Source organism: Raphanus sativus, chromosome 4 (genome assembly GCF_000801105.2).
Source record: "Raphanus sativus cultivar WK10039 chromosome 4, ASM80110v3, whole genome shotgun sequence".
Taxonomy (NCBI): Eukaryota; Viridiplantae; Streptophyta; class Magnoliopsida; order Brassicales; family Brassicaceae; genus Raphanus; species Raphanus sativus.
The window spans coordinates 6,604,160-6,630,002 of NC_079514.1; the positions used below are offsets into that span (position 1 = coordinate 6,604,160).

Consider the following 25,843-nt stretch of genomic DNA (forward strand, 5'->3'; position numbering starts at 1 on the left):
TTAGCATGTTACTAGTATAATGGAAACATTAAACGATTCATAACCTTGACTATAAAAGCTCTGAACAAAATAATAGAATGAAAATTTTCATATATCTTTCCTTTTTGTTGAAAAATATTTCCATCATATATATATTGGCTAATCCTCATCCTCTCATTTTCATTTATGTGGAGTAGAATGGAAGCATTTAAACTATTCATAGCCTTGATTACAAAATCTTTGAACAAAGTAAAAGAATACAAATATTCATATATCTTTCCTTTTCGTCGAAAAATATTTCATCATAAATATATTGGCTCATCCTCTCATTGTCATTTATGTGGAGTAGAATTACGATACATCCACAAATAAATATACGCATATATATATATATATGCAAAATTTGGTTTGTATCAAACAAATGTATTATGAGATCAGTCCCATTCCTCAGTGTGTAATTTACAATTCTCTGAGATAATATACCAAGCTGGTCGACAAAAATATCCAACTCAATTAAAAATATCTGATATTAAATGTTGAACTAATATGTCACTATTCAACATACAGTTTCAGAAATATATATATGTTTTCATAAAATAAATCACAAAAATGCTAATAGATAACTGTATTAGTTTAATAGTTTGGTAGAGTTGGGACCAAGCCTGTGTTCTTGCCGGTATCCGAATTTTCCTGCTGGTACCAAACCATTTTGATATGGTTCATGCATAACTGACTTGTCCAAATACTACACATTCCATTTGTATATATTTAATCTAATACATATGCATGTATATAGTCATTGTCCCTCTATATAAACACATAAAACACATTCTTTACCAGTCACAATAACAAAAACAATTCTTGAGTTAATGGAATATAAAAACAAAAGCAACCTTCATAAAGATTCGATGGAAGCAAAGCTCGACGTCGAATTTGGAAGTCTCCGGCAGAAAGATGAAACGAAGACGCTTTATGCGAACTCACTGACGGCGCGTGAGATGGAATCTCTTGTTGCGATCTGCGATACTCTAATACCATCTATCGACGGCGCTGAAGTAGGAAACCTGGATGACGGCGTCGCTGGATACTACTCCGCCTCCGCTCCTCATACCGGAACTCCCGACCGCGTAAGTGTGTATATATACAAACATGCATTTACATTAATTCATCTAAAGTTATATATGATATACACATGCATGATCATGTAATTAAAGACACATCTATCTATATCTACCTATCCATTTCACCCTGTATATATAAATATATGCTTCATCAACTATATATGCTACATGCATTTGAATAGATTTATAGCTAATCTTTTATACAAACAAAAGAGAACAGAACATTTTTTGTGAATGGTTTGCAACTGTATAATATGAAACCATGGGTTACTGGGTTTTTTACCAATGAACTTAATTTGCCTTTTCTATATCTTAAGTTTAAAGTAACAATCCACTAATTAACAGTTTTTATAGATGGAAAAATATAAATGATTAATGGGACATAAACGATTAAGTTATGAGTTTTGGTTTGTTGTCTTTCTTGGTTCGTGATCATTCTTAATGAAAGTTGTAGTACCAAATGCAAAAGAAAAACCTTTCTCAAAGCTGATTCACATCGTGTTTCGACAACGTTGAAAGTTGAAACAACAGTTTTACTGCTTAAAGTATCCATGGTTGAACTAGATGAATTGTTTTAACAGTTGAATATAGTTTACAAAAAAAAAAAAAACAGTTGAATATGTATATTTTTAATTTATTTCTTTAATAAAGGATTACACTAATTTGTAAAAACATGGAAATCGATCGTTGCATGCATGTGAATCAGTCATCGCTAAAATAAAAGAATATACTACTTAAGAAGAGAACAAAAGGCCAGTACTCTCAGTGAAATATGGAGCCGACATGTTTCGAGTACAACAAAAATCCGTCGTCACGTATGCAAAATATATATCAAGATTTAGTCACATACGTTTCTTTTCGCAACCACTTATTGGTTGCTTACAACTATCTATATTATTAAAGTTGAAGTACAAATTGGAGATGTTTGGAAACAAGGATAGTAGAATAAATGAGATATATTTAGAAACATGGATAGTAGAATAAATGAGATATGTTTGGAAACATGGATAGAAGAGATGTGTACTTTTTTTTATTTACACATTTAGCCATTGTATTTTCAATAAATTAATAACAAATGAGAATTGTTTGGAAACATAAATAACATCTTTTTATTTATTAGTTAATCAATATTAACTTTATGCCAATTATAAAATCAAAAATGTGAAATAATTAGGTTTTATATATGATTAAACGTTTGGTTTAGTTTATTTTACTAAAATATTTTTATTTTAGTTTCAATCTGTGGAAAATCACGTACCCAAAAATATAGTTCAAAGATATATTTTTGTGAATAAAATAATAACTTAAATCAAAATAATTAAAATATGGTACATTTATTACCACTTAATTTTTCACTCTATATAATTATTTTACTTGATAAAAAAATTCTTTCTATTTCACTTAATTTAGCCGAACACATAGAAATGATTTTTTATTAATTTATAAAATCAGTTAGACATGAACATTATCTGTCCATTTAGGTACATGTTATTCCTTTCGGATATCGTTTTTTTGTTTTGAAACCAAGTCCCGCTTGAATATTATAAACTTATGTGTGGATTTTTAGGTTGGTCATTTTGGATCTGGATGAATTTGGTTCTAATGTATAGAAATCTTAAAATATCTACATAACCAATGTATCTAAAACGGGTTCGGATATTTATAACAAAAGTAGCCATATGACCTGATTCGGTCTAGGTCTTTTGAATATCGTTAGTTATATTATGATACATCTAGAATATATAACACTAATTATGAAAAATAAATATTGATGTATAAAAATATATTTCAGGGGCCAATTTAACAAAATATTAGTTAGTTCAGTTGAAATAAATATATTTAAAATATTTATATGAACTGAAAAGGAAATCTATATAAAAGTAGTGTACATTTGGATTCAAAATCATTTCTTTTAACAACAAACTACACACATATGTTGATTTGTATACAAATTTAAATTACAATGTAAATATTTAACTAATATAGAAATATGTCACATTGTTTAAACAAAATATCAATGTAAAAGTATTGTACAGCTGCGTTCTAAAATTATTTATTTTAATAACAAGCCAAATAAATATGTTGATTGGAGAGAGAATAAAACAAAGCCAGAAAAACACATAGTTTACCAAAAACACTATATGTGTCGAATTTATTATAAAAAAATTTTTAATAAGATAAATACATTCAGTAATTACAAACAAATAATATATTTCATAAAAATGAAAAATAATACCCGCGCTTTCGAAGCGCGGGTCAAAATCTAGTTATTATTATATAGTAATATGGTATTAATATCACTACGATGACCTATACAAATTTCTCTTTTCTTGTCATAACTGCATTGGCCAAAAGAAGTAAACGTAGACTAATAAACCAAAACATTTCGGGTCCTATTTCAGACACATACTAGTTTTATAATAACAATAGGAAAATTACTATAGGTTAAATAGATTTAAATACTTATCCTTGGTTTATATCATCTTCGTTAATTTTATTTGACCGTTGACGTTTTGTAATTTTGTTACTATTTCATAAATTCACAATAATAGGTGGCGAGGTTAATGAGTCAGAGACTTCACCACCCAAAGAAGTGGATTTTAAGAGTTGGACTGTGGTCACTCTCCACTTGGATTGGAAGTCTCGTCTTGTGTGGTCGGAGAAGTTTCATCGGCGGCTTTCCATACTTCAGGAGATTCTGCCGGCTGCCAAAGAAACAGAGAGAAGAGACATTACTCAATTGGGCTTCAAGCTATTTCTTACTCCTAAGAATGTTCTTTAGGTCCATCAAACTTATCACCGCACTTGTCTTCTTTACTCAGGTAAAAATTTAACCCCATGCAACTCTTAGTTTCTCACTACATTTTTAATTCTTATTACTTAACTTGTACATATGATCCTTATGATTTGATATTAGTTCTAAACTTACTTTCCATTCACGTGATTTGATATTGAGTAACGTTAATCTGTATAGAAATTTCTAAATATTAATCTGTGATTTTCTTAAAAATAATCAAACTTTAAAAAAAAAAGAGGGAATACATAATACTACGGGGCATTCAATTTGGATTGTAGGTTGTGTCCATGTACTAAGTTAAATAAAAAAAATTGTCAGTTTGATATACCAAATGATTATAACAAAGATTAAATACTTCAAATGATTTAATAATTTTCAGGTGGATGAAAAAGGAAAGAACTTGGCCTGGAAAGCAATAGGATACAATAGGCCTAGCTCAGATCATAGTGACCCGGAAGAAGAATTAAATGAGAAGAAGACTACCAAGAAGATGCCTAAGGAGATCTTTGGACCACTTTACAATGGCATCATCGATCTCAAAGATCCTAGAGAAGCAGTGACAAAGAAGTTAACAGGTCATGGGTTCACAGTTTCAACTCAAAAGAGCAATAACAACGGATCATCTATATCTAACCCAGTGATGACAATCCAGTGTGATGCCGTGGTGGTTGGATCTGGTTCCGGCGGAGGAGTGGTGGCCGGACTTTTAGCCAAGGCGGGTTACAAAGTTTTGGTGGTGGAGAAAGGAAACTACTATGCAAGAAGCAATCTCTCTCAACTTGAGGGACAAGCAATGGATGAGATGTACTTGTCCGGTGGGCTACTAGCAACTTCTGATATGAACGTAGTGATTCTCGCCGGGTCCACTGTAGGAGGCGGTTCTACCATTAACTGGTCGGCCTCGATCAAGACACCGAAACATGTGATGAAGGAATGGGCTGAAAAGTCAGAACTCGAGTTGTTTGAAAGCAGTTTGTACCGAGAAGCAATGGATGTTGTGTGTGAGAGAATGGGTGTTCAATGCGGATTTGTGGAAGAAGGGTTTAATAATGAGGTCTTGAGGAAAGGTTGTGAAGAATTAGGGTTACAAGTGAAGAATATTCCGAGGAATGCTTCAAAGGATCATTACTGTGGGTTTTGTTCCTTGGGATGCAAGAAAGGTCAAAAGCAGGGGACTTCAGAGACTTGGCTTGTAGATTTAGTGGAATCTGGTAACGGTTTGATCCTTCCAGGTTGTAAAGCGATGGAAGTCTTGTACGAGTGTGAAAGTGGGAACAAGAAGAAGACCTCCACTGGAATTGCGTTTGCGTTTGAGGAAGAGATTTATGTGGTGGAGTCTAGGGCCACGGTAGTGGCTTGCGGTGCGCTTAGAACGCCTCATCTGTTGAAATGCAGCGGTTTGAAGAATGGTAACATTGGGAGAAACCTTTGCTTACATCCTGTAGTTATGGCTTGGGGATGGTTCCCTGAGGAGGAGAAGTGGCCAGAGAAGAAGAAAAAGAGCTACGAGGGAGGGATAATGACCGCAATGTCTAGCGTTGTAAACGCAGAAGCAAAGACTACTTATGGAGAAACGGTGATACAAACGCCTTCTCTTCATCCAGGGATGTTCTCAGGGGTTATTCCTTGGACGTCAAGCAACGATTTCAAAACCCGCATGCTCAAATTCTCAAGAACCGCACACGTTTTCACGCTTTTGAGAGATAAAGGAACCGGAACAATCAATTCGAAGAGTTTACATTGACTACAACTTAAACGACGAAGACGAAGAGAGTCTAAAGAAAGGTCTTGAGAGTGTCTTAAAAATTCTGATAGCGGCTGGAGCTGAGGAGATAGGGACACATAACTCAGAAGGTAAGAGTTTGAACGTCAGAACAGCGAGTGTGGTAGAGATGGAGAGGTTTGTGAGGGAAGAGAGTTCAAAGGGCTTAAAAGATCTGTCGGGACAGATATGTTCAGCTCATCAAATGGGAAGTTGTAGGATGGGAACTAGACCAGAAGAATCTGCGGTGAGGCCAACGGGGGAGACTTGGGAGGTCGAAGGCTTATTTGTGGCGGACACAAGTGTTTTCCCGACGGCTTTAGGGGTTAATCCGATGGTCACCGTTATGTCTATTGCTTATTGTATTGGACTTAATGTTGCTGAGGCCCTTAAGAAGAAGAAGTGAGGTCTCGTTTTAACTGGACTTAAGTTTTCCACATTGAAAAATAATATGCTTTCTTAATAATTTATTTTTATAAACTTATGTTTAAGAGTTTATTTATTAGAGTACCATTTAAATTCGGAAATATTTATTGCTAGTAAATCTACTGACAATAATTCCATTCATTCTGAATAATTCAGAACTAAGTGTTCTCCACGTATATGTGAGTATAATATTCTTATGAACAATTATTAATTTATGTCTTATTAATTTAAAATTATTTATATTAAAAAAATAAACCAAACATCAAAATATATATGATAAAAAATTTCATCAAAATATATATGATAAAAAATTCATCAAATATATATATATATACATATATGTCTGTTATTGTGATAAACTTTTGAAAGCACTTATATATTAGACATATTTTTGAAAGTATTTAATACAATTATTTTTGATTGATTAATATTTTATTATAAATTTTTCCTTATCTTAATGTTTTATAATAAAAATATTATTTCCAGATAACAATATATATATATATATATATATATAATTATCTTATTTTGTTTTAAATATTTTTTTTATTTTGATGATTTTATCATACTAGTTTATAATCAGTTAGCTAATAACTTATGATCTAATATTATTAATATAATTATTTTTAATTATATAATAAACAAAAATATCTAAAATCGTGGAAAACATGATACATAAACAAAATCACTTTCTTATTGATTAATATTTAATTATAAATCGTTTTACGTCTTAATCTTTTATTAGAGACTTCCAGATAAGAACAAAAAAAAAATATATATATATAGGAATTATCTTATTTTTTAAAGAAATATTTTCTTATTTTGATAATTAATTATATTAATTTATAATAAATTAGGTAATATAAAATATAATCTAATCTTATTAATATATTTTTAAATATATAATAAGTAAAATACCTAAAACATGACTTTTAAAACCACTTATATATTAGAAAAATATTTTAAACACGTATTTTTGATTGATTTATATTAATTGTTTTATATCTTAATGTCTTATAATAAAAAATATTAATTTCAGATAAAAATAATATAAATATATATATATATATATATATATATATAAGAATTATCTTATTTTTTAAATATGTTTTTATTTTGATGATTTTATCATATTAGTTTATAATCAGTTACCTAATGTAGCTTATAATATAATATTATTAATATACAATTCTTTTTAATTATATAATAAGCAAAAATATGTAAAATCATGGAAAACATGACACATAAACAAAATCACTTTTGATTGATTAGTATTTATTTATTTATAAATTTTCTATGTTTTAATATTTTGTAATAGAAAATATATATTTTATAATAGAAAATATTATTTTCCAGATAACAACAAAATATCTATATGAGAATTGTCTTTTAAAAAATATTATTTTATTTTGATAATTTATCATATTTATTTGTAATATATTAGGTAATATAAAATATAATCTAATATTATAAATATAAAAAAACTTATTATGTCCTGGTAAAAATATTATTTTATTTTGATAATTTATCATATTTATTTGTAATATACTAGTAATATAAAATATAATCTAATATTATTAATATAAAAAAAAACTTATTATGTCTTGGTTACAATTACTAATCTTACTTCACCCATTGTTCTTTTGATTATGTCCTGGTAAAAATATTACTCTTTCTGTCCTTTTTCTAACGTAAATACCTGAATAAACATTGCCAGTATTATTATCCTATTGAATTTTGTAGTGAGTGTTTAAACTATGTGTTGATGTAGTACTGATCTTTGGTTTCGTTTTAACAAGGTGCTACTGTTAGCAGGATATGAATAAGAATTAAGAAGAATAAAGAGGGGGGGGGGGGGGGGGGTTAATTGCTGATTTACAAGTATTTAGTTGATGATTAGTGTTTTTATATTGAGAATGTTGAATGAACATAACATCCCAGCAACCACTTATATATCTTTAGTCACTTATGAGTTAGGATCCCTAAAGAATCAGTTTGAACTCCTGTATGATAATAATTATACAGTATCCTATTTTTTGTTTCAAAAAACCTCTGACTAATCACGTGTGGAAGATGTATCCACACACCTGTACTAATATCTATTTCAACCATAGTTGACCTTTAAAGATTTATGTCAAACAGTAAAAATCCAAAAGAAAATTATAAGAAAACAAAATATGGAAGTAGAAAAACTTCAAAGATTTATACATATTACTGAAGAACTTTTAGCGTGTTCTTTAAGAAAAACAAAGATTCTAAAGATCATAAGTAACAAAAGGTAACTTGGTTAGACAAAAACACCCATGAACTTGTCAATGATATGTGCCACCCACTCCTTTTTGAAACTTAGATTTTACACAAATCCCAAATCTGCCAGTTCATGACTAGAGGGAAGAAATGAGAAGGGTCGCTCGATAGGGCCAAACGGATTCCAAGGTCTCCCGATAGGATCAAACGGATTGCGTGAGTTCATGTCAAAAGATTCATCAATAGTATTAGCAGTTTGATCTCCCTGATTGTTGTTTCCTTGATAATTCCATGTCTCGTTCCGATTAGAAGATCCATCAACAGTATGAACAGTTTGATCTTCTTGATTGTTGTTTCCTTGATAATTCCAAATCTCGTTCTGATAAGAAGATCCATCAACAGTATAAGCAGTTTGATCTTCTTGGTTGTTGTCTCCTTCAGGACCCCATAGCTTGTACGGCTCAAAGTTCTGAGGCAATGCTTCAAAATCAAACCCTCCATTACCCTATAACCAAAACAAAGCAAGTAAAGTGACATATAAAATAAAATGCAGATATGTAATAAAGAGAGAATGATGATATATGTTACCTGCCGAAGAGAAAATGGAACAGATGGATAAGAGGTAAAGAGACTTTGAGAAGCAATCGATGACGGTGCAGCATATGTAGGATCTTGATAAAGGGCAGGACACGGCATAGATTGGTAAACATGGTTAAACCAAGGATCATAGTGATTTAAACAGGGATATTTCTGTAAAGCAAGATTTCTACAAGCAATTTGTAATCCATCACTGACTGGTCCCCTAATTGAGGAAGTATCATAATTATCTGTAATAGCTTCCGTTTTGCTGATCTTTTCATTGGAATTAATAATGGAATTTTTTGGCGTATCCTAGCACCGTCTTGATTGTATGACGAGTATACGTATGGGAGTGGTGGTTTTGGGGGACGATAAATCTTACTACTTAGTGCTCTTGCTAAGCTCGCAGGAGAATCAACTATTACACTCTGCAAAAATTAGTGACAAAAAAAAAAGAGGAACGAGTTTAGCCAAGAAAGCATCAAATTAGAATGAATTATTAATTGATACACATAAATTAACACACATACTTGCCTTTATTTGAGTTGTGGTGAAAAGAATGTAACTATAGAGTTCATAAGAAGGTGGAATATGAAACCCGATATGGTTCCTGCCCTCCGTGCCGTAACATACCACTGCACAAACATCAAACAACATAAAAAACAATTACTTTATCGAAATATTCTCTGTAAACTAAACGAAAACTGTATATCAGGTTACATAAATCTCAAACAGAGGTTTCAGATCGTACCGTTTATAAGACATAGGGTCTTGCCATCGTGATTGAAATTATAGACAAAGCCTTGGTATCGTAAACCGTACTTAGAGACCAGTGTGATAAAGCTTCCAATGTAATCGACGGGATATGGATTTTGTGGTTTCCGTAAAGATGATGATAATGACGAATTATACTGGGAATTATCAGTAGCCATCATTCCGACCAAACTAACGTGAAATTTAAGAAAGAAGAAGAGTCTTTTAGTCTGATTAGGGTTTTTTTCCTCCTCTTGTACCTCGCTTCTTGTTTGCAGTATTGTCGAATTTGAAATAATATATATTATAAAGTTGATAGATATATATAGGAAAGATGAAATTGGAATATATGTTATATTTCCTTAAAAGATAAACATGATTTTGTTATATTTCTCTATCGGATTAAGATTTAGCATTTTACCAATGTATAAGAATATTCTATTCAAGGGCATCATTCCATCTTCTTTAAAGGATTGCGCCTCCCGACCAAGTATCGTTGGTTCCAGGCAGCGCTCGTTAAGCACCGGAGTATTTCATTACATCACCAAAATTTCGATGAACTCGGTATCATATGGCGAAATAACCGACGGGATTTGGATTTTACTGGTTTTGATAAAGATGATGACAATGGCGAGATACAACTCTCAGTCGCCATCATTCTGACCAAATTAAAGTGAAAATTTATGAGAACAAAAAAAAAGAGAGACTTTTAGTCTGGTTAGGGTTTTTTCTCTTCCTCATGCCTTCTTGTTTGCAAAATTGTCCCTAGTAAATATATTAAGTTTAAACATCCATATATACATAGATATACATGCATGGGTTTTGTTAGGTATTCTCGAAGAATTTTAAGTGTTTTAAACAAAAAGGAAAATAATGAAACAACATTCTCTAGAAAATCAAGTAGCAAAAGTAAGTTCATAAGACAAAAACAAACATGAATTTGTCAATGATATGTGCCACAGGCCCAAAGCCATACCCTTTTTACACAAAGCCCAAATCTGCTAGTTCATGACTAGAGGGAAGATGTGAGAAAGGTCGCTCGAAAGGGGCAAGATATTAGGATCTCCTTGATTATTGGTGTTGCTTCCTTGAAGACTAACCCATAACCGTCAAATCGAAGCCATACCGTTTTGAAGACCTAGTGTTTGAATAGTGGGAATCAAGATGACAGAGAACACCTTTGTATCCTATACCGTAATAAGTAACCAGGTTGATGAAGCTTCCTATTTACAATTCTGGATGTTGATATTGTGGAGGAGGTAATGATGATGATGAACAAGTCAAGGGATGCTGCAAACTCTCAGTCTCCATCATTCTGATGAAACTCAAACGAGAATATTTGGAAAGAACAAAGAGGAAGTTAGTCTGACTATTAAGGTTTCTTGATATTGCTTTTTGTAAGCTGATTGATATTTATAGGAAAGACGAAACCTTGGCACGTAAGAAAGACGAAACCTTGGTTTAAAACAAAAGGAAAGACAACCCGTGTGGTGTTGGCGGTTTCATCTTTGGGCCTCGGTGAGCCGTAAATAAGTGCCTCATGTATGACTGACTATATAGATCAATCATTAAACCTTATGAATTATGAATTGGTTACGAAATTGGAAACCTTATGGGCTATATAGGTAACGTAATGAGCCTCGGTCAGTGCATGACTCTTGCTTCATGTGTACAGTGCCGCGAAGATAGATTTAACCGGTTTTTGCTTCTCTGGTTAAATGGCTCTGTGGTTCGGTTAAGATGAGTGGTAATTTGGTTTGCTTCAATTAAAAAAACTTACGTAAAAATATTTCTACTGTTAGAAAAGATGTTTCATAAGTTGTTACATAAACAAACATATTGTGACTTTTTTATTCAACCATAAGATTTGTTGAATGATGATCATCTTGTGACTTTACACATGTTTTTTTTTTAAATGATCAGAATTTTCGTAATAAATAAAATGAAACTGTTGGTGTACCAGTAGACATTCATAATGGATGACTCGGACTCAAGTCACTCAACAAACAACAACATTGTGATTGTGTACTTTCTACCGACCATATGATTCCATTACACTTCACATCTAAATTGTTTGTTTTATCTACTCTACTGTGATTACTATTTAATGTCAGAAAAATCATTTTATTTGCGGTGTGTAATTAATCTGGCCTATGACTTATGACATGATTATGAAACCACAAATCATAAATTAGATTGAAAAACGAAATTACTTAAATTACGTTTTCAATCTAATTACCTAATCTGGTTAATTACTTAAATTTAGGTCATGGTTTTTCTTAGTTAGAATACCAAAGAAAATTTAGCAGTTAAGATTATATGGTTTTGGTGTATATCGACCAAACAGGATTGTTTTTGGGGGAAAAATATCAATAACTTGTAAGATTAATTATCAAATGATAAGCTTTACAAGTTTAGGACGAAGTATGATACTAAATTTTTCATCTCCAAATTTGAAGTTTTGTTGCAGTACTTCTTTACATCATAATATTCAAGTCTTTAAGCCAATCGAACGGCCATTGAACTAAGTAACCTATATTTTTCTCGTAGATAATTATTTAATATCTTATACTCTATATGTTTAATCTAAGATTATGGATTGCAGCCAAAAAGTCAACTAAAATAAAAACACTCTATGCCAGACTGTTTATTCTTCATAATTAATAAATGACACATATATTAATCCTGAAACAATCCACGTAAAGGAGTTGATAGATAGTACACGTACTTAACTTACAAATATATAACTAATATGTTCACAAGTCAAATAGATATTTCTACGTATAAGAGCTATAGTTCTAGTTATTTATTTGCGGTCAAAGCAAAAGCCTGCTTCTTCATGAAAGTTAGTGCATCATTACTTGCATAAGTACAGCTGAATACGACATATTTGGAAATTTTATTTACATTATGATTTTTTTTGGTAAAAACATTATGATTACTTATGACTACATCATTATTCTAATTCAGATATGTTGACAGATCGTCGATTGGCTTGATTTGGTACGGATACGTAAAAAATAGCCGATCTGGTACGAAATAAATAAATGTTAGGACTGTGAAAGGACATGATTACGTAGAAAATATCCTATAAATCCAGTTACAAAAAAAAAATATCCTATAAATGTTTTTAAGTTCTTGTATTTTGTTTACGTCTGTCTATGCTTAATGAAAGTTTTTTTACTATCTACAAAATAAATACGAAAAGTAAATATTCGTGTAAACATTGTGAATAGTGAACTTTTCGTTGATATAATTCGCAGTGGTTCAGTATTGGCCAGTTAAGCGATCCCAACAGATAAAACTTGGGAAGTTTCGAAGCGATGAACGTTTACTTAACAGAGATTTTCTTTTGGCTCTTAAGTCAATAAACCAATTTAATGACCGGGTGAATAAATAAAATACGTGACACCCATGAGAAGACTACGGTTCACAATCAGATCAAGAGTGAATCCAGGATGTTATTGTTTGATGAAAGAAGTGGAATAAAGTAAAGATTTTATGTAGGTTGGAAAAAATCTAAACAAGTGTTTCAAAAGAGAGATAGTCACAATGCTCACAAGAAAGAAATTCCCAAACTTATGTTAAAATCTAATCCCGTGCGATATGACTGGGGTATTTTTTTGAAACTTTTTTTCTTTTTGAAACTCTTTGTGACGGGGGTTTTATAAGCGTAATTTTATCCGTAATATAGTCGGAGTTGGGTTGAAACGTACCAGCAGCATATATGTGATGTATTCGTACTTCCACATTAGAAGGTACCTATTTAGATCGTGCGGATTCACATATGTGGTTGACGGTGTATTCGCATATGATCTAATGCACATGCAGATAAAGTAGACATATAGTTAAACTATGGTCCTAAATTTATCATATTAGATATCGTCTGCCGTAGTTATGATTTTGAAATCTAAATGCGAAATGGTTGTAGATGTTTTCTGCTATACCTAGCTGTAGATTTTCACTACGGAGTTTAAAAAACTCCTAGGAACCTAGTAGTTTCAGAAAATTGTAAATGTTAACATAAAATTATTCGAGATTTTAGAAACTAATTAATTTTACATATGAACTTTCCCCCATGTATATACTCCCTCCGTTTTTAATATAAATTGTTTCAGAGAAATTTTTTTGTTCCAAATTATAAGACGTTTTCGGTTTTCTATGTAAAATTTGTTAACATTCAATGTTGAATGACCAATGAAAATATATCTTCTATATTTTTACTGATTGATTTGTGGTTAGGTAAATAATTAATGATGTTTTTTTAAAAAATATAAGAAATTAATAATTTTCTTAATTTATGTACATAATACTAAAACAAATTTTTTTTTGACAATCACTAAAACAACTTATATTAAAAAAGAGGAAGTATTTGTTTTTTGAGATAAAAAGAATTAAACCAGATTTATTAAAACACATACATAATTTCCGGATGAAATGTATAGTTTACTGATAAAACATTTCCTGAATATTTAAATGGGTCATAAATAATGGACCTAATAACTTCACATTAGAAAGTAGTCATCCCTTGTCAAAACCAACAGAGCAACTCCTACTCTAGTAAAAATCACTAAACTACCACGGGGTTGTTATCTCTTGTATATATTTATGAACCTCTAAAAACATGATAATGCAATATCACTACAGGGACCGACATTTTCGGGACCATTGATCATGAAATATCTATATTATTCTAAATTTAGAATATGAACGTGAAAATCATGATGCGTGGTATATTTCAAGGAAGACAATATGACGTAAATAATACAAGAACAAGTGAATATTGTTTTGTTTTTCTTTTCAATAGTAATCCTGCGTTTTTCTCATGTAATCTCACATATCATTTGGTTAAAACTTAAAACATCAATTTTCCATCTGGTTGTCATGGAACTTTTCAGTGAGAAAGGACGCAGAGGATTTCTGTTTAGATTTTTTCTATTCGAAGACAATCTTACAGAATCGTTTTTTCTATATATCGTACTGTTTCACCTGTCCATTGCTCATTTGCTCATAGATGCTACTTTTTGTCAACACTCATAAGATACCATTTAGTACTATCTGATACTCCCTCCATTTTCTTCTATAAGTCGTTTTAGAGGAATTTTTTTGTTCCAAATTATATGACGTTTTCGGATTTCTATGTAAAATTTATTAACAGTTAATGTTGTATGACCAATGATAATATGTCTTCTATTTTTCCATTGGTTGATTTGTGGTTGTATAAATAATTAATGATGTTTTTGTCTAGAAAATATAAGAAATTATATTTTTCTTAATCTATGTGCAAGATTCTAAAACGACTTATAAAAGAAAACGGAGGGAGTATAAGTTATATCAGAATAGTTGCTAAAAAAGTTATATCAGAATAGAAATACACAAGTAATTGAGATAAAACGATAACAAGACAGATAGTGACTAGAAATTGATAGCCTGTTTGATATTTTTTCCCCCGAGGAATCAATTACAGCTGTGCATTAATATCTTCAATCATGATATAAGACTATAAGTGTATAAAGATTATACGACGATGACCACATAATTCATAGGTGAATGATGGTCAAAGTCGTCCGCCAGTCTAAGAAATGTCTATAAACATTGTGGCAAATTTTTTTTTTTTGCACACACACATTGTGGCAATTCTAACGATTCCATACTCACTTTCAAATAAACGATTTATTGTGTGATAGACGAAACAAACATCACTGTAAAATATTGATTTGGGGATTTCTCCAGGTAATCAATTCAGTAATTCACTAACACGTACTCACACACATAACTTATATGTATACCATAAAACGAATTAAAAACTTGGAAACACATAACTTATATGTATATCATAAAACGAATTAAAAACTTGGAAAGTCTCAGTCCAGGACGAATCAGCTAAATACATTCATGATATTTTTGTGGATAAATGAAAATGCAATTAAGAATTCATATAGTGTTTACTTGGAAAGTCTCAGTCCAGGACGAATCAGTTAAATACATTCATGATATTTTGTGGATAAATGAAAATGCAATTAAGAATTCATATAGCGTTTTCCCAGAATTTGAAAACTCAATGACCATCTTTTCCCCATTTTAAACTTAAGAAAAAAAAGAAAATTACACTTTTTGTACAATTGGTGCTTCTCCTATTTTCCCATTTTTGAGATTTTTTGCCTACCAAAATCTTGATTTTTTTTCTTTCCATTTCTCCCGATTTTTCTTTAGCATGAAAAATTAGTTATTGTTTTTCTTCTTTAGTCCCCTCTAAAGAATGCTAAGGGGCAATCAAAAGTAACTCTACATATTGATCTCCGACTTCCGGACCAGCATAATGGGCAGTCCGTTTTGGGGAAGGGCAAAGGGTCCATAATGAATCTCGTCACTAGCTCCAGTTATCGACCATCTGAATTACAAAAGTACCCCTTATAAACAAATAGAAATAAAAAAACTTTTAAAGTAAACGAAAAAGTAAGAAGTAAATAGTACACACACCTGTACTTGGTGGTTAGATGATGTATCATGATAGACATCTCAAGCTTGGCTAGTTCATTTCCAGGACACGAGTGGGTTCCATTGCCAAATGGCATGAAAGTATTGGGTTTTGGAGCCACCTACGTACCAAATAATAATATCAATACAAGTTAATTGCCAAAACTAAAAAGATATTGTTTTAGAAGATATATACACTACCTCAAATCTTGATGGATCAAACTTCCCAGGATTTGAAAAGATATCAGCACTATGATGAATGTTTCTGAAAAGCGGCAAAACTTTCCATCCTTTAGGTATTAAATATCCTGTAAAAAGTAAAAATAGTAAAAATAAGTTCAAAGAGTATGGTTTGGGATTCATGAAAATGATATGTAAATTTTATGCAATACCTTCATACTCCACGTCTTCTACAGCTTCTCTGAATGTGAAAGATAATATTGAAGCAACTCTCAATGTTTCTTGAATGACTCTTGAAGTTATTGGCATCTTCTTTGTATCACTCCAAGTTAGAGACTCTCCTTCTCCTTTGTCTTTCCTTATTGCCATCTGCTCTTCCTGTTAAACACCAAAAAAAACTATCAAGGACAACAACAAGAAAATTACAAAACTACCACTTTTATTACCAGAAAACGACAAATACGTGTCAGTAAAAGAACTTACAGTAACAGCTTCTAGAACGTTGGGATTCTCAGCTAAGTACTTGAGGATCCACGTCATCACACTCGCCGTCGTGTCTCTAGCCGCGAAGATGACTCCGATGATGTTATCGGCGATCTGTTCGTCGCTCAGCTCTTCTTTGTCTCCCATGAATGAACCGAGAAGATCGTTGTGCGAGGATCTGTTCTCTCTTCTCTCCGATAAGATCCTAGCGAGGATCTGCGAGAGCTCCTTGCGAGCCTTCATGGCTTTGTGGAAGAGCGTTCCAGGGAGATTAATAGGCATCGAGTTGTAGCCTTTCTCGAGAATGTAGTAGCATCGTTTTAGATCCTCTCTGTATAAAACCTCGTCTTTCCCGAAGATCGAGAGCAACGCGACGTTGAATGTGTACTGATGAAAGAAAACAACAGTTTCAGAAACAGAGGATATAGGAAGAAACAGAGATGCTCTGTTTTTTTCTAACCGACAAAAACAGAGATGCTCTGTCTTTTTCTAACCGACAAAACAGAGGAAGTATGATGTAAGAGTCTTACTGTTTTCATTTCTTGGTAAGTGTTGATCATTGTTCCATCCCAGTTTCGGAGAGAATCTTGAGCGATTGATTCGATGTCGGGAACCATGTCTCTGATTGCTTCGGGCATGAAAGCACGGAGGACAAGCTTCCTGAGTTTAGCGTGGTAATCACCTTGGTGGAAGAAGATGGCTTGTTTCCCTAACATCCTCTCTTTACTCGCTGGAAAAGTCGGTTTAAAGAGATGAGACTTGGTCACCAGCACGAACTTGGCAGCTTCGGGACTCGAGATCATCACACATGGACATCCCAATACATGTGTCTTAAACACCGATCCGTACCTGTATAAAAAAAAGACCAAACCTTTGTTTCAACACGAGATCCTCTGTTTTTGGCAATTATATTAGCAATTTTTCGAAAGCACCGACCTTTTCTGTTTCGATGCGAAAAAGACGTTAGGGTCTTGAGAATAGAGCTGAAAAGTCTCGCCGACGTAAGGCCAACCCATTGTTCCCGGCGGGAGTGGGAGTTTCGAGGGTCCACGGCGGCGCTGAGAGACTATGCACCGGAGAAAGTAGAGGAAGATAATTCCGGTGAGGAGAGTGAGAAGCAAGGCGGAGAAATCCATTTTTGTTTAATAGAAAAATCAAAGTTTACGTTCTGTGTCCAGCAAAACCCACTTCGTATGATGATAGTGGGAAGGGGGAAACAGCTGAACAACAAAGAACAAAACCAAACAAAAAAGATATTTTGTTTTGATTTTGTTTTTTGTGTAATGGGAAGATGTATTGTGATGCAAACCAAGTGGGAGGTGTGAAGGGGTTTTATAGGCTCTTCTCATGTGTTAGATGAGAGAGAAAAGATGAGTGAGAAGAGAGAGAGAGAGGGAGGTTCCTATACAGAGAAATACTGATTAGAGAGACAGCTCATTTGTGAGAGACGACGATAGCACGTGGCAAAGAGCATGCAAAAAGAGCGTGTGAGATTTTGACCAAACAAACAAACTAATTCAAGAGAAGCAACTAATTAAAAGAGATGCAGAGCCACTCAAAAGGGTTTATTATTTAGTATTAAGCCTAATCTTAATCAATTATACAAAGAAAGAAAGTAGAGACAGATGTAAGGTAACGGAAAGGTTTATGTTTTTCTTATTCAGTTATAAGTAAGTCTGGGGACCTTTTTTTTTAATTGAAAGGCTATGATTTAAGAGAAATTGGATTACATATACAAAACAACACCAAAAATTAAGTTTATAATCATAATAAGAATTCTTTGGTTATGATATTCTTTGTATAATATGTATAAAGACAGAAAATACATTTTATCTCACTGATTCATCGTTGATCTTATTTTTCTGAAACTATATTTTTCCAAAATTTATATTGATTTTTTTCGCTTTCTTTTATCCCATGATCATTTAAAAGCTTCATGAAATTATTAGAAAGTGATATTTCGCATTGCCGTGTAATCATATGATCCAACAACTATGTATGATCACGTTTCTTCGTATCTTTGTTTAGGTTTACAATTTTACTATTTTTAGATATATGTGAATTAAGAAATAGAAGATGCTTAGAATTATAGGAAAAGATGAACAGTACATGTTCGGTTGCACTATTTCATTTGATAAACATAGAATAGTACGCAATATATACTATTACATCATCTCCGCTCCTCTTCCTTCTCCTCCTCTTTTGTTGTGGCGGGGCATCACTATCATTTTTTCTAAACCTAGAAACGATTAACATTGTGATGTTTCTATGTATCAAGTTTTCTATACTATTTATTTAATAGAGATAGTATAGTATAATATGTTACTTATGCATAACGCTTCAAATAACATGAGTTCGGTTTAGTTTTAAGGAAGACTGTTGGTGAGATTGATGTCGTGTTAATAGATTTAGATCTTAAGGTGAAATAAAATATTATCAAGTTTTATATATTTTTTATCTTAAGGTTGCTCTGAATTATGTTTTATGTAAACTATTTATGCAGTTGCTACAGAAATCGTATTTGTTTTATATGAATGTAGTACCTTATTATGCGAACTACATATACAGAACTAGATAAGCATAAATTTTCCTTTCTTTTTCTTTTTTGATAATTGATTTTCATTAATAATAATAGGATACTAAGACCCAAATAAGCACCAATTACAGAAAGTAGAAGAAGGGAAGGAGACAGTTTTTAGGACAACAGCACCCGGAACCTAGGGTGGATCAAACCAGTAAAAGGCTAGTTCCGGACCAAAAGGGAGACCCAAAACGGTCATAGCAGCACACTTATCTCACAGCATATCAAGGACTAAATTTTCCTTTCTACAATATTTTATTGTTATTATATAATTTTGTACCAATAACATATGTATAAATTATAATTTTTTATTCAGAGGTTCTTGTTGTGAATTTGAGTTTCAGTTATAAATATTAATTATAAATTGAAAACCAAAAATGAAAACAAGTTGTAAAATTTTCATGTAGTGCCACGTCCTCGCTCTTTTATAAGGCATAATACCAATTATTGGGTAACCAATAAAAGAACAAAGTCCAATTGCACTCGCTGTTGTGCTGGATATAGAAGACATGAAATAACATGTTTGATGGATTAGCTCCATCGAATAGTTTCAACACTAGAACTAGTAGCCGAGCATATCTGCATTATGCAAGTCATATGAACGGTTTTTTTAGCTATCATTCCCCTCTCTCCAAATTTTCTTGCTTTTCTTTCTTTCTAGTTCATCTTCTTCATGAGCATCGTTTATGGGTGACAGTGTGCGCTTCCACAGAAACAGTAGGTTTGGTTTTTTCATTTTCCTATTTGTTTTTGTTTTTTGTATTTTTTTTTGAAACAACATATTTGTTTTTTTTTTGTTTTCAGCTTTTCTCAATCTTTTAGTTAATTTTTTTTGTTTTTCGATATCATATTTTAGATTTGGATCTACAGTTTTTTTGGTGATTGAGTTTGTTGGTGGTGATTAGTTGACAATTCTTTTTAGATTTGTCTTTATTCTGGTATATTTCTCTTTTTCGGGTAGTTATCAATAGTCTCTAAATTTTTTCATTATGTTTTCGAATTTAGGGATTTAGATCTACTTCTGATCGGCAGCATGTATGTCGTCTCTGATCACCATATTTCTCTAAAAATTTTCATTATGTTTTCTGATTTAGGGGTTTAGATCTACTTCTGATCGGCAGCATGTATGTCGTCTCTGATCACCATATGCCTCTAGAGAACAATATGTTTTCCACTGGCTCGGTTCTGTAGATTAGTTTTAGCTTGGTAGATTATCATCTCAACAGTATATATATTTGGTCATGATCAATGATGAAATTTCAGTAAAAAAAATTGATATTTTTTATATTGTATAATAACTTTAATAAATTGATTACAACAGTAGATATACATTGATATACAACTTTTGCATGATATTGCTCTATTATCAACTCTTCTAATCAAGACCTAAAACAATTTATAAACTTTAAATAAAACGTTTAATTAGATAGCATTGTAAATCCATGTTACGATCCAGTGATTTGATTTTTTCCTAGCTTGGTTTAATTAAGGTTGATTCTGACTATTTCATGTTCGTGGTAGTAATCTATTCAGAAATGCATCTAATGATTTTCCACGGTTCTCCTGTTGTCGAACAAATCTCTCGTTAACTTTGTTATCTCTTGCTATGCTGTATGTTTCTGCTTTACGGTCTTCATCAAACCTTCAAAATCCCTCTGATTATTACCGTTGAGCATAACTCCGGATGTGATCGTTTAAACTCTTTTAGTTTTAATTATTACTGTTTGGTTGACAAAAAAGAAGGATATGCATATAATTGTTTTGTTTTAACTTATTGACTTAATCTTTTGTTTAGGTTTTTTAATTTCAACTTGTGTTTAACTTGTTAACTTGATTATAATCTATAGGAAATACGTATATTGCATACATGTGTATATATGGGTAAATGACTAGCTACAACATTGCCATGAAAATTACAATAATTAATTGATAAAGACGCATATGATAAATACGCATATGTATTGTTTTTTCAAGAATATAATTAATTTAGATTTAATCTGTATGATTATACGTAGATTGCAGTAGCAAAAATCACCAACCAAACATTTCCGGGTCATATTTCTCTTGACCTACTAATGATAAAGACTTGTTACAGTAGCGTACACAACCAAATATCGATGATTACAAACTCATTAGTATTAATATAACTAAAAGCATCTTCCTCGAATTAATTAATGAACCAAATTATGGGAATTAAACCTAGCCTGATTTGATCAAAACAAGTACACATCTGTCGATGATATAATTCATATATAGCTGAGTGCATGTAAGAATTCATTCGTAGAGTTGTTAACAAACAAAAAGTAGCCCTTTTTCAAAAAAAAAAAAAACAAAACAAAACAAAAAGTAACATTTTGTGGAGGTCCAAACTTAAAATTTTCCATTCATACTGATTATTTCATCCCCGCTGCATATATATTTGACAAAATTAACAAATGTTGAATTTGGGACCGTCAAACCTTATTTGTCCCGGCAAAAGTTCGGCGACTTCATGTTGTCAAATATCCAGTGACACCTGGCTCGCCATGGTTCAGGCCTCTTTTAATCTCTCAACTATAAATACTAAGATCAACTTTTCATATTTGTGAGCACCAGTATACCACATGATTTATATAAAGATAAATGTAAGACTATTAAAAATGATTTTATAATTACTTCAAATGAAATGAACCAACAATGAAGGCTAGATTTCCTTTTTCAAAATAGACTACATCTGTACTGGACATCAAGAAGCAATATTTTCAGGAGTATATACTGCAAAACCATATGTACAAACAAAACAAATAACGGGTAGCTCAATGCCTCAACTAGTTAAATAAATTTGTCCCAGACTCCCAGTCAAGTTGAATCGGAATATGTAATTTATAGATCATACAGACGAACCCAAAATTAATGTTTTTGCAACACGAAGCATACGCGATAGGAAATAAATAGATTGCGGGGTGGTTGATTATTACGTACGAATGGTATGACCTATTCTAAGTTTAAACAACATACAATAACTAACATACTCACTAATCACTATGTGTATATATCATCTTAGGTTAACTATTTCAAAAATTTATCTAAAAATTGGTATTCCCAAAAGTAGGCACATACAATTTAATTAGTTAACTTGACATGATTTTTTTTTGTTTTTTACTACTTGTTAGTTTGCGTACTTAATTATATTATTTAGTATCATATAAAACAGGTGATAAAGTGATCATGATCATCATCAACATGCTACTGTAGTACTTGTGATTGGTTTTTGTTTAGTTTTCTTATCATTGTAAAATTGACATAGCGACTACATACTTCTCAGCTTAGTTAAAAACGGAATGTAATCATAGTTTAAAAAATCATCTAAGAAACATAATCAACAATGAAATATGACAATCTACAACGATTAGTGTTCCAACGAATTTTAAATTCAATAAATGCAAGTGAAACAAACATTAGCAATCCACGTAACTTTATAATATATAAAAATTAGGGGGAAAAACTAAATATCCGAAAGGTAGATCTTCTTCGACCGACCATTTTTTTCATAACATGCAGACCTTTATTTGCGTGCCTGACAGAAGATTACTTTATATAGAGTTACGTTGGCAATTTCCCAATTGGGTACATATTTTCTTTTTAAATGTAAATAAACAATTATATCCTTTTTACGGAAAAATAAATATTTTGCGAAGGAAAGAGGAAGAAGACAAACGGGTTATGGGCACACCATTACGAACATTGATTAATAATTCAAAACACTTACCCAAAAAGGTATATATTTGCCACAACAGATACGAGTTATGTCCCGATAAGGCAAAATATTGAATGTATATGATTTTGAATACATAATTAAAAATCCTTTTTAGTTAAACTTTACCTTTTTGCGTTGTCATCGTGACAACACAACTTAAAAGACTTTATTGAGTCAGTTCGCTATAGTGTCTACATATGGCCAGTATTGTACATTTATGTACGTACGCGGACACGAAATCAGACCTTTTTATATATCAATACTATTAAATTTGGAACATGTCCAATTGATATTAGTTGAGTCGAACTAAAAAAAAATATATAACTGCTTATATGGTCATATAAATATAACTACTTAACCTTTAACATTATTTAGAAAAAAACACGCCAACAATAAATTAGTCGAAAACACTATTATTTTTTAAGAATACTTAGATAATAACTAACTGGTCAAATAAACAGTTACACAACCTTTTCCAAAAGAGTCTGAACTGACATGTGGCAGTCTGTTGAATGGACAACAGTTTGTTGTTTGTTGCTGGTTACAACTTGAATTTTATAAAAATTATACTTTTAGAAAATATAAAACAAAGAATATATCCGTTCTTTTAAGAACGGATAATAAGTGTGTTGGTGGATTTTGAATTGCAGTTAACCGTTGACCCATAAAGTATTTAAAAAGTAAAAATTAAAAAATTAAATATTTTTTAAAAATTACAGAGAATTTAAAAAATAATAATTTAAAATTTAAATCATGTATAATTTTTTTATTATAAATATATTTTTATAATAATTAAATTAAATAATGATGTTTAAAATATATATATAACCCGTGGATGACTATAAAATTAAGCGGAGCGGGTGCAAGTACCAAATTATTTGTTTGCGGATTGTGTAGGTCATATTTTTAACCAAAACAAAATTGCAAACCCGCGGGTTGGCGGGTCAGCGGGCGAATTACCCGCAACCCAGCCTTAGCCGTGCGTATACCAGATCAATTTTTAAACTGTTATTATTTAATAAAATATATTTTGATTAAAATTCTACACAAAATATGATTATAAAAAAGATAAAAATATAATCAGAAAGAAAAATAAATATCAAAAATTAAATTTCAAACAAAAAATATATCCGCCCCGCCCTTTTAAGAGCGGGTCAAAATCTAGTTATTTTATAATTTTTCTGAAACCGTTGTCGGTTTCCGTATCGCTCTATTTATATTTTTTAAAACGATAAAAGGAGGATAAGGATTTTTCTTGGTTAAGGAGATGAGTATTTTTCCAAAGATACAGCTTGGTTTCCATTATTGAAAAACAACTGTCGCTCGCCTGCATTTTATTTTGGTTTTTAACGTACCTATTCGTTTCCAAATGCAGCGTTAACATGTTAAAATCCTTAAAAGAAATACATTACCAGGTCGAAACAAAAGTCGACATAAAAATAGATGTGAGACTAGTTGTTTTATGTGGGAGTTAGAAATCAATGATATATTATTACACATGGAACTAGTAGTTTCATATTAGAAAGGAATTTATTTATGACTTAAACTAATATGATGACTTTTCATCCATCGAAAATCACTAGACAACTACAACATGGTTAACTATTCCAGTTTTTAATTGAAAAACTTGTCAATAATTATATGAATAACAATGGGAGATCTATTGCATATGCAAAAATATGTTAAATCTTGAAAATTTTAATAGTTTAAATATTATATAATTGGATAGGCTGCCTTGAAAATATTCTTGGCTATATAACTTCTGCACACTTGCTTACAAGTATGCATTTTAAACGCATTTCATCAACATTGTATTATTTAAGCACGCATATTAGTTGTATTAACAAAACTATGTATGTAAAAGTTTCGCGTAATTAAAAGAAAAACATTGTGCTGTATTTCCTCCGTATCACTTTAATGGGTGTTTAAAAATTTTACACAAAGATTAAAAAAATACAATTTTTATGCATTAGCATTTAATTAAAATAAATCAATTAATAAGAAAAAGATGTAGTATTTTGTGATTGGCCAAAATTTTCAAATAATAATAAATTATATTTATAATTATGAGAATATCAATTATTATAAAATAAAATAAAAATTTTTAAACACAACTTAAACTACTGATACAAAGGGGGGGGGGATCTATTCTATTAATTCTGCAGTTTGCCCCATTAATAAAAGTTGGGTCCAACTAAAAAGAACTGATTTTTATATAACTGCATCAATTATATCAAAATACTAACTACTGTACGTGATAATTTTCTCTACACAAAAACAGTTATCTTATTCTCTTTAAAAGAGATTTTTATGATTATCAATTAATTTCTCAATAATCAGTAAATTTAAATATTTACAACCTGTACAGATGAATTTGTCAGCAATTAAACTCTGAACATATTGTTCGAAGTGTGGGCATGGAAAACGATTACCCAGCGTCAAAGTGTTCTTCCAGCCGCGGTGGTTTCATGAAAATCGGTTTAGAAATCAGGTTCACCAAAAACAGTTCGTTTTCAGGTTTTAAATGCTTATATCGAATTGTACATGTGAAATCTACAAATTCAGTGAAAAAAATAAGAAAAACTCAAAATTTGAGTGAATGGTGATAGATCTAAATTCACAGCTATGGTGAAAGTTGTAGAAACTACAAACGACAACAAAGGAAAAAGAAGGTTAATTTACAATGTTGCCATTTTTAGAAAATAATAATAATAAAAAGATG

At 31.4% G+C, this 25,843-nt stretch overlaps 2 protein-coding genes and 1 pseudogene across 2 annotated transcripts; 1 reads left to right on the forward strand and 2 right to left on the reverse strand.

Moving 5' to 3' along the window:
- Window positions 1-780: 780 nt before the first annotated feature.
- On the forward strand, window positions 781-6,155 carry LOC130510961 (long-chain-alcohol oxidase FAO4A-like; annotated as a pseudogene).
- A 2,076-nt stretch (window positions 6,156-8,231) lies between these two features.
- LOC108834749 (uncharacterized) lies at window positions 8,232-9,068 on the reverse strand. Its single transcript, XM_057007346.1, has 2 exons — window positions 8,921-9,068; window positions 8,232-8,837 (listed from the first exon to the last, which is right to left on the reverse strand). The coding sequence occupies exons 1-2, from the start codon at window positions 9,026-9,028 to the stop codon at window positions 8,439-8,441; spliced, it is 507 nt and encodes a 168-aa protein (XP_056863326.1). The 5' UTR covers window positions 9,029-9,068; the 3' UTR covers window positions 8,232-8,438.
- Window positions 9,069-15,697: 6,629 nt separating this feature from the next.
- On the reverse strand, window positions 15,698-18,157 carry LOC108851625 (abscisic acid 8'-hydroxylase 1). Its single transcript, XM_018625083.2, has 7 exons — window positions 17,741-18,157; window positions 17,335-17,653; window positions 16,805-17,191; window positions 16,534-16,699; window positions 16,343-16,449; window positions 16,145-16,263; window positions 15,698-16,055 (listed from the first exon to the last, which is right to left on the reverse strand). Exons 1-7 carry the CDS (start codon window positions 17,938-17,940, stop codon window positions 15,950-15,952), a joined length of 1,404 nt encoding a protein of 467 aa, XP_018480585.2. The 5' UTR covers window positions 17,941-18,157; the 3' UTR covers window positions 15,698-15,949.
- Window positions 18,158-25,843: the final 7,686 nt, after the last annotated feature.